The sequence below is a fragment of the Prunus dulcis genome, chromosome 3 (assembly GCF_902201215.1).
Source record: "Prunus dulcis chromosome 3, ALMONDv2, whole genome shotgun sequence".
Classification (NCBI taxonomy): domain Eukaryota; kingdom Viridiplantae; phylum Streptophyta; class Magnoliopsida; order Rosales; family Rosaceae; genus Prunus; species Prunus dulcis.
In genome coordinates, this window is record NC_047652.1 from 4,186,473 (window position 1) to 4,198,000 (window position 11,528).

Below are 11,528 nucleotides of genomic sequence, written 5' to 3' on the forward strand. Positions count from 1 at the left end.
TACCTTGCTAGGAGGATTATAATGACCCTAGTGAAAGGTCTTGAGTGTTGTTGAGCTGTGTTGACTAGGTTGAGATTTTTATAGTGTTTATTATTATTGTAGGAATCTCTTAGATATTATTTTAATAATGAAAATTATGAAATTTATGTTCATGTGCATGATCGTTGGTCTAAAAATAATATTATTGTCCTGACTAAATTAGGTTGCAGTCTACTATAGATTGGTATCACTAAAATGGGAATACCTCTAGTATTAGTTTAGATAAGTGAGAGTATGTCAGTTTGAAGTGCTCTACGCACTACCCTAAGTACCACCCTGTGATTGTTAGGTCCCACGTGGCGGAGGTTATCCGGTGTGCGGACAGGCTCCATACGTGGCGTTGGTAGTTCCGGCGTATGGGGAGATATTATGATATTAAGGTTACACGTGGTGTAGGTTATCCGGCGTGCTGACAGACCCCATATTTGGCGTTGGAATTTCCGGCATATGGGGAGATTATGTGATTGTTAGGTCCCACGTAGTGTAGGTTATCCAGCGCGAGAACAGACCCCATACGTGGCGTTGAAATTTCCGACGTATGGGGAGATGATATGATTGTTAGGTTACACTTGGCATAGGTTATCCGGCGTGCTGACAGACCTTATATGTGGCTTTGGAATTTCCGGCATATGGGGAAGATTATGTGATAGTTAGGTCTCGCGTGGCGTAGGAATACAAACAAATTACAAGATAGACCCTTAACATTTCAAATACAATCTAAAGGAGCTGTCAACTAAACTCATCTTCATCATCGGTAACAAAAAATCAGCAACTTTAAACAAAAGGTATATATATATATATATATATAACTCACTTACTTTCTCAAGAGAACAATTCATCATGCTTAAAGCATTGCCCCCTGTTCTTGGGGTACATTCTTACATATATTTACATGTCTCACTTTCTGTAACATATATAACACGTACAATATAACAAGAATGTTTCTATCTAACTTGGAAGTTCAGTGTCCTTATGCAGTAGGCAAACATGAAGGCAAAGAAGAGTGTGAAGCCAACCAGAACCCCAGCCACTGGTCCCATGAAGTTTGGATCATATCCAAAATGGTCTTCTATGTACCCTTTCACAGTAGGGTCAGGTGTGATCCCAGGTGCTCTAATGGTGTCTTCAATATCACCATACTGCGACACTATCAATCCATACACTGTCCATGCCACTGGACAGATCCAGTAATACCAAACCCACCACTTGGGTATTCTCTGAAAATTCCAAAGTAAAGAACTTCGCATTAGCATACGTTTAATGAGTTTCGATTACTTGGTCACCATTTTGGTAATGTTAACCAAGAAATCACATGAGTTTTTTTATAATTGAATTTGAAAGTAGGTGCTTGTGGGAAGAAGAAAACTACTACTTACGGGTCTTGGGATGAAGAAACCTGAGAAGAGATTGAAGACCGAATAAAATGCAGTTGCGAATATGGCTGCTACTTGGTGGTTTGGTGTGATGGAAACGGTCATCATTCCGTAGTATGTGAAGTAAAGGAATGAGAAGAAGTTGATGAAGAAGAACCAGAAGAACTTTGCTGCTGTCCATTGGAAGCTCACCATAGCATACACTATCGCTGTATAATATGTAGTTTGAATAAACACATATGGTATTTCAACAATGACCTGCAAGCCATATATATGGTTTTATTTGAATCAGTTAGATTGAGGTGGACAATTTGATAGCACAAAACTATGATATAATAATGTCTTGTGAATTGGATGATTAATTTGTGTAAAATTTTAGTTACTGTAAGCATATAAGGCCCCTCACTTACCTGTGCCAGTGCATAAGGTAATGCAGAGTACATCCCAGCAGCTCTTTCTCGATAGAAAACTGTTCGTTCAATAGCAACAATTGGCTGAACTGTTCCGCAGTTGTCGATTCCAACGAAAAGCACAGCAGCATACATAGCCCCAATAATCATGGAAAGATCAGCTGTGCTTTCTCTGAATATGGAACAAAGACAAATAGCTCAGTAGTATATGTAAACTCTCGGAGGTTTTTTTCTGTAGCAAAAAGAGCCCTACTTGAAGTTTTGAACTAGTTAAGCAGAGATAAGCGCATACCTTTTAGTGCCAACCTTCCAGAAAATAGTTCCAAGCAGAAGTGCAGCTACCAAGGTGAAAAAGAATCTAACAAGGTTATAATCAGGACTTCGCCAATAAGTCCACCACTGCTTCCAGAGGCAAGACGTGAACTGCTTCCATGATGACTGAGAATACTGAGTCGTAAAATAGAGGTCTTTTGCTCCTGCTGGTGGTGTGCTCAACTCCTTTACTAAAGCTTTGTTTCTCCTGGTCATAGAGAAGAATTTACATTTCCCAAAAGTCAGCCAAATTCTGGACCCTACAAACTATTAGTATTTCTAAACTTTTTGGTTTGTTTTTTACTTACTGGTGCAAGGAAGATGATTTGTAGTGTTGAGCAAAGTCCATTCCAAGCCGAAGCTCAGTTGATACCGAGCTCGCCTCTAGCATCCATGTGGCTGGATTATACTTCTCTTTGATTTTTGTCACACCAGGAACTGCCTGGAATAGATCAATAAGTACGGACTTAGATAATACTGCATTTGTTTATTTGTTTGTGCAACATTAAGAAAATGAAAAAGTTTCGGAAGGCAAAATACCTCAAAATATTCGACAATCTTGTGAGAATTGCGGCCCAAGGGTCCCGAGTAGATAACTTGTCCTCCTCTCTTCAACAGTAGCAGCTCATCAAAGGCCTCGAAGATATCAATGCTAGGCTGATGAATTGTGCAGACAACTGTTCTCCCTGTGTCCACAGTGTTTCTAACAGTCCTCATAACAATTGCAGCTGCCCTTGCATCAAGACCTGATGTTGGCTCATCCATGAAAATGATTGAGGGATTAGCAACAAGCTCAACTGCAATTGTTAACCTCTTTCTTTGTTCAGTTGACAACCCTGAAATTCCTGGAAGCCCCACTAAAGCATTTTTGAGACCGTCTAGCTCGACTAATTCCATCACTTGATCTACAAAAATCTGCAATTATCATAAAACAAAGAGCATGCATTTCAGAATTTAAATAATCACGCTATAGATTGCTCGGAGAAGTATTGCAGGGCATGATTTTACCATCTTTTCCTCATTGTTGACTTCTTTAGGGAGCCTAAGGAAAGCTGAGTAAATCAGTGACTCTTTGATAGTGACTTGGGGTGAGTGGATATCTGTTTGTTCACAATAACCAGAAATTCTTGCAAACGTTTCTTGCTTCTTAGGGTACCCAGAAATTCTAATGTCCCCTTCAATATACCCACCGGTCTTTCTTCCTGCTAAGACATCCATCAAAGTTGTCTTCCCAGCCCCGCTGACCCCCATTAGAGCAGTCAAGACCCCAGGCCTAAATGCACCAGTTACTTCACGAAGTAGTTGCAGCCTGTCCTCTGCCACTCCTTCTTCCTTCATTTCCTGTTATTGTGCAAAGTAGTGAAGTTGGAATATAATATGATGTTTCAGGTTCATAAAGAGTGTAGAGGGAAAAAGAAATATCTTTTACCTTGGGCATGTCCACATAATAATTAACACTGTCAAAGGACATTGCAAGAGGAGTGAAGGGTAGAACCATTCCTCTCTTCGGGGCAACACCACTGGCGATTTCAAGAGATGAATCAGCATTTCTACTTAGTCCATTGGCATTGGATCGACTGCTCATTCTCCGGATTGTCATTTCTCCTAAAAGATTTTTCAGTCCAATAAGAAACTTGGACAACAAATTATTTTCACATTTCAATTGCCAAGAGTTTTCTGTTTCTTACTTGAGTTGTTTCCATCAGTAGAAGATAAAGATCTAGAAAATGAGTCTTTCTTTGACGGGGGCCTTCTAAGCCTTGGTTCTTCCTTTGATTCTTCTTGGTCTGCCTCCATTTCGTTTGCCACTTCTTCGGATATTATGGCTTGTGGCTTTCCGGGAGCTAGTTTATTGAAACAAGAGCATTAAAATCTTCACTTTGAAACAACAAATAAAAGAAGAAAATCCGTGTTTGACATAAAAGGAATGTTGATTCTTACCGTTTAGGTACATAAGCGCGAGCGTATAAAGGACGTTGAAGAGAACTGCAAACCCAAGAATAGCGGCAGCTCCAATCCAATACCAGTATTGGTCAGGGTAAACATTAAAGTTATTTAGCACTGCCACACCCAAGCTGGTAACATTATCTGAAGCCTGCAACACAATGAAATCCATTTTAGAATCTAACCTTTTTGTTAAACAAATCTAGCTTATCTATGATGCATGCAAGGAAGTGCCTTGTATGGCATACCAGTTTGTTCATCCACCTCGGAGAATACATTTCGTTTACAGTCATAGCATTGAAGCCATATGTCATAGGTGAAACCCAGTATCCCCAAATCCACCACTTGGGAATTTCACCTGTAAAAAATGAAGTAAACTCATTGATGATTCAGTGAAGTACTAACCGTGCTCATCTTTTGTAGGTTTTTGACTGCTTTGACAACTACATTCAATATTCAGTTTCATGCTAACCTCTAGGAATTATGAAACCTCCAAGCATGAAAACAATGAGCACGGTGAGAGAACCCCCAGTGTTCGATATGATCATGGTTCTGCAGACTCCTGCAATAAGCCTAAACATCCCAGAAGCCATTTGTTGGAGCAAAAATACCAACAATAGATGCTTGAAAAATCTGCAAATATTTTGACATATTCAAACTCAGAGTTCCTTGAAAAACCAAAGACATAAATGAGATGAAGCATACAAATTTTGTACCTGCTAGCTTCTGGTGCAAATCCAATGGTGTAATATGTAATGGCTATCCAAATACAAGATTCCAAGATGGATATAGGAATCCCAAGCAGGACAGTTGGGACAGTGAAAGTCCAAGCAGGGTGGAAGAGTAGGTCTCTGTGCTTGTAAAACACAGGGAGCCTTGCAATGGTCAAAGAGAGCTCAGCAAAACCATTGAACATGTTAACGATCATGGAAAATATAAGTGCACCAACATAAACTGCTGCATCATCTTCATTCCTAGTGTTCATTTCGGTCCTCAAGAAAACGGTGGAGGCTATAAATGCACCTATTATAATTTGGACCGTCTTGAAGATGTAGACGAAGGAGTTCCTCTTAATGAGCAGCCGTTCTTTGTCAAAGCAGGCCTTGAGAAGCTCCATTTTGGGTATTGAATATCTTGTGAACACAAGAGCTGCTTTGTGGCCGCGAGGCTTGTCGAAAGGGATTGAGAGCTCATTTTCGAGCCTCATGCCCACATGGAAGCGTTTGAACCTGTTTGCAAATTCTGTAACTGATACGTATCTGTATTGCTTCCTTCTGTCATTCCAATATTGTTCTTGGTCTTTTCTTGATGTAACCTGAGAAAGTTTAATACAGTTATGGGTTGGAAAATTGGCCCATCAAAATTATGGATTTAGATTAGCACAATTGCATGGACTGTTCAAACTGTTTAAACCATTCAAACCGATCCAATCAGACCCGGATATGTTTGATTCGTTTTTACACTAAAAATGTAATATTGAACAGAGTCGAGCCAAATTGCAATTAGTTTAGTTTGACTTATTTAGAAATTGTCTAAACCGAACTAAGCTGCCATATTATTATTATTTTATTTTAACAATGACATCTTCTTATTTGGTATCATCGTTTTACTATTTCATCTCAGCATTGATATTAACCTTTTAATATGAAAAAATAAAATAAAATCGCTAAGGTATTCGTATCTGAATGACATATCTCTCTAAAAAAATTGCTTAATTGCTTAGAAAGTGATCTGACTGAACCAATCCGATCATTAAATGAATTAGTGTAATTTGTTTATCTTACTACGTTTAATTCAAATTGCGATGTTTCATTATTCAACATATGATTTAAAACTTAAACCGAACCAAACCAAACCACAACATCTCAACCACTGATCACAACCTATCATATTTATTAAGTCAGACCTATCAAGATTTTACCTCTTGCAAGAAATCAGCGGTTCCCTTTCGCTCGGGGCATCGAAATCCACAGCTCTCAAAGAACTCTAAAATGTTATCACGTGGGCCCTGGTAGACAATCTGGCCTTCCGATAGAAGGATGATGTCATCAAAGAGATCGAACGTCTCAGGAGCAGGTTGGAGTAGGGACATCAAGATTGTGGCCTCAGTGATGTGTACAATTTGTTGTAGGCACTTCACTATTTGAAATGTCGTGGAACTATCTAGGCCCGTTGAGATCTCATCCATGAACAACGTTTTAGTAGGCCCCACAATCATCTCACCTGTATTTCACCATATTAATTTGAGCTTGTCAACACATTGTAATTGTACACGCACATTTAAATATTTTTTTAATACAAGAAAACATTTATGAAAAAAAAAAAATTGCACATATGAAGTTTATATGAAATATTTATTTTATAATATACTATGACTCCTAATTTGAGATTTTTCATTTTTCATTTTCTTAGAAAATTTTGACGGTACAATAATAAATTTAATTAATCAACATAAAAAGAAAAAAAAAACCTGAAAAAATTAACTGTTTAAAGTTGTCTTCATATGATCAATATATACATTAGAATCTACTTATTAATAAATTAAGGTATGTCTTGTAGGATTTATATTGGTCCATTAGGGCATTCGAATTGATTTAGCAACAACTTATGGTCCTATGGTCCTTTGGAAAGATGAAGGAATTCATAAATTCTATTTGTATCACGTAAGTAGTTGAATTACTCTTTTCATCGTTGAAACTCGGAAGAGTTCACAAGTTTGATTCTCCACTCATCTGTTAATAATAATAAAAAATCGTTAAATTGCTCTTCATAAAATATTTCCTGTCCAAGAAAGACCCTTCAAGACTCAAGAGGGATTGTTCTACGGAGAACAAAACAAAAACAAAAAGAAGGGGGTCCCTTTTTCTTTTTAAATTTTCAACTGCAATAGTTAGAAATTCTATTCCTATAAAATATTTTTATTTTAATTGGATTGGGGGATCCTTTATAATAATTTGAGACATGCTTTTCTCAAAGACAAAGAAAATTCAAACACAGGGACCCCATTTTTGTTAATAAAATCAAAAGAAAAAAACGAAGGTGGGAATTGACCTGTGGTAACTCGTTTTCTCTGCCCACCAGAAATCCCTCTCTGCATCTCATCTCCAACAATTGTATCCTTGCAAATATCAAGCCCCAAAATCTGTTCCAAATTCAATCCAAAATCATGTCCGCAATTACATGAGGTCATGCGCTTCATCACTATTTTAATTAGCAAGATATTGTAAAGGGTGTTTTAGTAAATTGGTATTAAAAGCATGGTTGGTCACCAACCAAAGTGCAAAGAAGGGCCCTCATTATCCAAGACTGTTCAGATAGACAGCAGTCAGCAAAGTAGGTGTGTGAGGAGAAAATTTTGTCGAAAACAAAAACTAATTTGACTTGGTATTGTTGGTGACCTGTGCCTTTCATTCATGATCTGGTTGTGGAAAATCTCTTCGTAATTAATATAAAAGCAAACCAAGGCGGTGGCACTGGCACTTTTTTTTTTTTTTTTTTGTCACTACCTTTAATAATTAATTTGAAGAAAAAAAATATATAATTAAGAAATACTTACTTTTAGAGTATAATCAGTAATGAGACTGCTCTCAATTCCTCCCATTGAAGTAGCCTGCCAAAAAAAAATAAAATAGATTACATATTAGATGGAAATTCTCCTACACAGACGTTTGGATGTTGGATAAATAAATCTTATGACTATAAATATTATATACCTTCATGAAAAGGTCTACTTCTAGCTCTGGAAATATTCCATCGGCCTTTTCTCTTCTAGCAAGCTCAGAAAGAAGTTCTACATATATAAAACCCAACGAATATAATTTTAACAATTATTATCAAATTCATTTCCAAAATTACAAATAAATGAATGAATAAATAAAGAGAGCCAAATTTGAGTTTGAGTTTGGGTTTGGTGAGTTACCATATCGAGTACCAACCCCTTGGCACCTTGCTGAAAAATCTAGGGTTTCTTTGACTGTCATAACTCCTGTATGAACATCATTTTGGCTAATGTACGCAGATGTCTTCTGCGGCACAAATTCATTTAGCTTGTACCCATTGTAAGTGATTTCTCCTTTAACCTGTTCAATATTTATAAATAATAAATAATTTTTAAAAAAGTTATTATTATTATTGTAATAAACCCTATTTTATTAACAGTGTCTTTTGACCCCTGACCTTCAAGCCTGGGTCCAATTTCCCAGCTAGTGCCAGCAAAAGGGTTGTTTTCCCTGAGGATGGGGGACCTAGTAAAAGGGCCATCCTACAACCCAAAAAAAAAAAAAAAAAAAGGTTAAAAAAACTCTAATTAATCAAAATCAATAACTAATGACCTCATCTAATTATTAATTTCGAATTATTAGTTACCGTAAACCTTACCTTGATGGTTTAATAATGCCAGAGGCTTCTTTGAGAATTGTTAACTTTGTTCTCTTAGCCAATCTAATCCCAATTAAGCCAAGAGCTGATTCTGCAATGTTCCGAGCAACATTTGGGAGGGTGGGAAGAGCTCTGGTGCCGACATGGCAATCAGCTTCAACGGTCAAATGCTCAAACCTAACTTCCACTGTTGGAAGTCTGATCCCAACCCTGTAATCAATTATAACACATTAGCAAATAAATAAATAAATAAATAAATTAACTCATAATTAATATGCTCCAATTTGATTCCCTTTACAATAAAAGAGCAGCCTGAAAGTTCTTTTCTTGACCTAATTTGTTTGTCCCTTGAGAAATTAATGAAAGAGACACAATATTAAGCAACATAGAACTCATAAATTAGTATTCGGCTTGCATCACAAGCCTTCTACTATGCTCACCAAGACAGCGACTTAAGCTAGTTTTTGTTTTTCACATCTTCATATTCCATTTGGCCTCTAATCAAGGTCAAAGAAATGACAAACGAAAGCGATCAATGGTAAATTATGTATGAAAGCGACCATGCAATTAATTAAGTAAATAAAATTTAACCATATCTAAGTGATGATACATGGATGACATTGTTGATGCATCATCAATCTCTCATGTAACAAATTCTAAAGGCCGAAAACCTCTACCCCGAAATGTTACATGAATTACAAATATTAATGGGTCCTGCATCCATTAATGCGAGAGGCATACGCATTGCGTCTGTTTTATTCATATATTTTTTTAAAGATTTTTGCTATTAAGAGAAGCGATAATAATATACTTAACTTTTTTTTTTCTTAATTATGTCTCGTCTCTAGCATAAGTGAGACTGCAAGTGAGTTTCACTTTTGTGAGAGATGTGATTATTTACTCGAAGAGTAAATGTTTTAATGAGTTATTAAAAATGGTTTTCTACTAAATATCAACAAAAAGAAGAGATGAGAGATATAGAAAAAAAGAAATATACACCCGGTTGCACGTAAGTGTAATCATGGTAGAACTTACTTATCAATTCTACTTCTGAACTTTTTCAAGAACTTCTCATTGTCTTCCTCTGCAACCTTAAAAATCCTGTCAATGAAATTTTGACGGTCGTTTATGTCGAGCTTTAGAACATCAACCTCCTTATGCACCACTTTGTTGTTGTTGTGGTGGTGTCCTTGAGGTTCTGTTTCCACACAGGACTTGATGATGCTTGTTCTTAGCCGATCATATGTGGGCAGTTTCTCAATGGCTGCCCATTTCAGAGCCTCTTCATCTTCATCCACGTGGCTATTTCTCCGAGAGTGCGAGGCACTCACAAACACTTCTTCCATGCTCCAACTTGCTCTGCTAAAACTCCTGCTTATGCTTCTGCTATGGCTATGGTGCCTCTCATGTGATTGTGAACCTTTCACTTTCTCTGTTCCGTCCATTTTTGACCTACCCTTCTGAAATGTTAAAAAAGAAAGAAAAAGAATTTAGCAAAAATGGAATAGCTTTATGCTCTGTTTGGTTTATGAGAAAATTGAAATTTGGGTTTCTAAATAAGGAAACAGAATACCTCAACTGGGTTCAACACCAAATTCTTGGTTTTTAGTTGAAGGGGGAGTTTTGTGAACTTTTCTTGCCAACCAAACAAGGGATGAAGAACATACTTATTTGGTGTTTGCTGAATGACAAGGGGGAAGGGGTTTGGTTTCTCTCCTTTGGAAACTGAGCAGGGAACAGAGGAAATGGGTTGGTGGAGTTTGAAAAATTATTCTCTTTACTTTTCCCCACTTACATTACTTTATTCTTGGAAATCAAAATCTCTCTCTTTTTTTCCCTTGCCAAAAGGGAGAGATTTTGGAAGTATGATTAGGAGGACTGGTGTGATTTGTTTCTTTTGATAAGTTTTGTGGATATTTATACGTGCACAAGAGGGAGAAAATTCTCTATTTTTCTTAAAGAATTATTAAAATTGTCAGAATATTATATTTCATGATTGCTTTGAATAGTATTCAAATGTGATCGGCCGTACCCACTTCCTTTCCAATTTCTTTTGAGTCATTTTGTGGGCTCCTTATGTCATATACTCATCTAATGCCATGCCATTGGTACATGAGGTTTGGTAATTTAGTGACACCCAACCACCCATGTATGATGTATGGTGGAGAAAAATAAATCAAAATGGCAAACATAATCCTATAAATTAAAGAGTTTTGCTAGCATTAGTCAATCAACGTGCGTGGATTAGTAGTAAAAAATAAAAAAAATTATTTACAGAACCATATTGTCAATTTAATTTTTTAGACATGTTAAGATTAGTCGCTTATGAATCAAAGTGGCAATATTATCTTTTAAATCAAAAATTTTTACTGACTTTAGTCATCCAAATTACCGCATTATATTTCAATAATATGCCACAAGAGCAAAGGGCAAGTGGATTTTAAATTGGTGATGGTCATGTGTTCATATCTTTGGTGCGTTGGTTGCCTCAGCACTTGTTGGCCTGGGACACAGAATTAATGCCAGTCATTTTGGGATAAAAGTTTGGTTAGTAGCACCAGTCCAAATTATCCAAATATCCAACATATGCAGTTGAATTAAATCTGTAATACTCGTCGTTCAACAAGATCAGAATCCATATTTCTCTGGAAAAAAAAACAAAAACAAAAAACAAGGTGGAGTTTTATATTCAGCTTTGACATTAGGTGGGTGGAGAGGTGACTCTATTATATATATTGCTTCTATATGTAAACAGTTGACAAATTTAGAACTTGGCTGGTGAGGTGAAGACTAAAGACTATACGAAGATTGAGACGATATTGGTATGTGGTCGTCGTATGCATGGATGCCAATATTAAGCCTTTTTTATTATATTTTTTTTATTCATATCAATATCAAGCTTAGAAACCCAACGTTATTTTGCATAAAGATTGTCACGATACTTAAAAATAATTATTAAAATTATTAAAATACAATACGGAATGAGTCGTACGAAACTGTTCATCAACCAAATCTCTCTATATACATATTTTTTTATAAAAATATACATATATATATATATATATACACATAG

The 11,528-nt window shown here is 36.5% G+C and overlaps 1 protein-coding gene across 1 annotated transcript; it reads right to left on the bottom strand.

The window, feature by feature from the left end:
• Window positions 1-319: 319 nt before the first annotated feature.
• Window positions 320-10,323, bottom strand: LOC117621218 (ABC transporter G family member 29-like). Its single transcript, XM_034351564.1, has 22 exons — window positions 10,029-10,323; window positions 9,491-9,915; window positions 8,456-8,665; window positions 8,255-8,339; window positions 7,998-8,157; window positions 7,792-7,868; window positions 7,635-7,688; window positions 7,130-7,220; window positions 6,000-6,301; window positions 4,795-5,393; window positions 4,551-4,711; window positions 4,327-4,436; window positions 4,076-4,229; window positions 3,823-3,978; window positions 3,564-3,739; window positions 3,143-3,475; window positions 2,675-3,049; window positions 2,443-2,576; window positions 2,115-2,342; window positions 1,823-1,994; window positions 1,416-1,670; window positions 320-1,256 (listed from the first exon to the last, which is right to left on the bottom strand). The coding sequence occupies exons 2-22, from the start codon at window positions 9,898-9,900 to the stop codon at window positions 984-986; spliced, it is 4,515 nt and encodes a 1,504-aa protein (XP_034207455.1). The 5' UTR covers window positions 9,901-9,915; window positions 10,029-10,323; the 3' UTR covers window positions 320-983.
• Between the last annotated feature and the right edge of the window lie 1,205 nt (window positions 10,324-11,528).

What these genes read in the sequence shown, in the direction of transcription:
- LOC117621218 (XM_034351564.1), bottom strand. Translation starts at nt 9,900, where the DNA reads ATGGACGGAACAGAGAAAGTGAAAGGTTCACAATCACATGAGAGGCAC. An exon ending in TCAACAATGAGGAAAAGATG is followed by an intron (nt 3,050 to 3,142) that starts GTAAAATCATGC and finishes TGATAATTGCAG; the next exon opens with ATTTTTGTAGATCAAGTGAT. An exon ending in GTTTCTTCATCCCAAGACCC is followed by an intron (nt 1,257 to 1,415) that starts GTAAGTAGTAGT and finishes TGGAATTTTCAG; the next exon opens with AGAATACCCAAGTGGTGGGT.